The 795-nt window shown below is 72.1% G+C and overlaps 1 protein-coding gene across 1 annotated transcript; it reads left to right on the forward strand.

Moving 5' to 3' along the window:
- Positions 1-26: 26 nt before the first annotated feature.
- LOC127751731 (histidine-rich glycoprotein-like) lies at positions 27-618 on the forward strand (the record flags this gene model as incomplete). Its single annotated transcript, XM_052275725.1, has 2 exons — positions 27-321; positions 461-618. Coding segments are annotated over exons 1-2 (440 nt in total), but the record flags the coding sequence as incomplete, so codon positions are not given.
- Positions 619-795: the final 177 nt, after the last annotated feature.

A 795-nucleotide genomic window follows, 5' to 3' on the forward strand; every position in this document is an offset into this window, starting at 1 on the left:
CTTGCCTCTGCTCCCACCAGGTCCGCGCTGGGCGCCAACATGTACACCTACCTCAAGTTCGGACTGCCGCGGGTGTTCCCGCCGTCAGCGTCCCGCGGCAGGGACGGCTCCAGCGGTTACGACTCGAGCGACGACCAGGGCCACCCGGTCCCCGGCGGCCACGGCCCGCGCTACGGTTTGCGGTCCAGGAGCGACCCCGACTTCCGCAGCCACCCGCAGGGCCACCCGCCCGGCCATCCCCAGGGACACCCGCCGGGACACGCGCCCGGACACCCGCCGGGACAGCCGCACCCCGCGCAGCAGCCCCGGCCGTACGCAGGGGTGAGTAGGCGCCTGCCGAGCGGAGCGGCCGCCTGCCGGCCGCCGGGTGGGCCGCCCCGCCGCGCACGCGTGTCCGCCGGGGTGGCCCACCCTCCGGCCCGCAGGGGCTACAGGAGCTGACCGTGTTTGTCTCTTGCAGGCGCGCCACGGCGGGCGGGGCGAGGCGTGGCGGGCCAAGAGCAACAGCGAAGCCAACCTGCTGAGCCCGGAGACCATCTACAGACACGAGCACCGGCGCAGCGTGCACGACCTGCGGGGGGCGGAGCTTCGCGAGCTGCGCGACCTGGAGCACACGGGGTGAGTAGCAGCTTAGAAACCTGGCGCCGGCCAGCCGGCCAGCCCGACCGTCGCGCTGAGTCATGTCATCGCCGTCCACTATCCTCCCGGCCGGCCTGGTAGAAAGAGAAAAGCACTCTGTCCTGAAAGCTTATGGGGGAGGAAAAGATGTCCGAGAAGGACGCTTCCTCGGGCTCG

The sequence above is a fragment of the Frankliniella occidentalis genome, unplaced genomic scaffold (assembly GCF_000697945.3).
Source record: "Frankliniella occidentalis isolate FOCC.00 unplaced genomic scaffold, Focc_3.1 Scaffold817, whole genome shotgun sequence".
In the NCBI taxonomy this organism is placed as follows: Eukaryota; Metazoa; Arthropoda; class Insecta; order Thysanoptera; family Thripidae; genus Frankliniella; species Frankliniella occidentalis.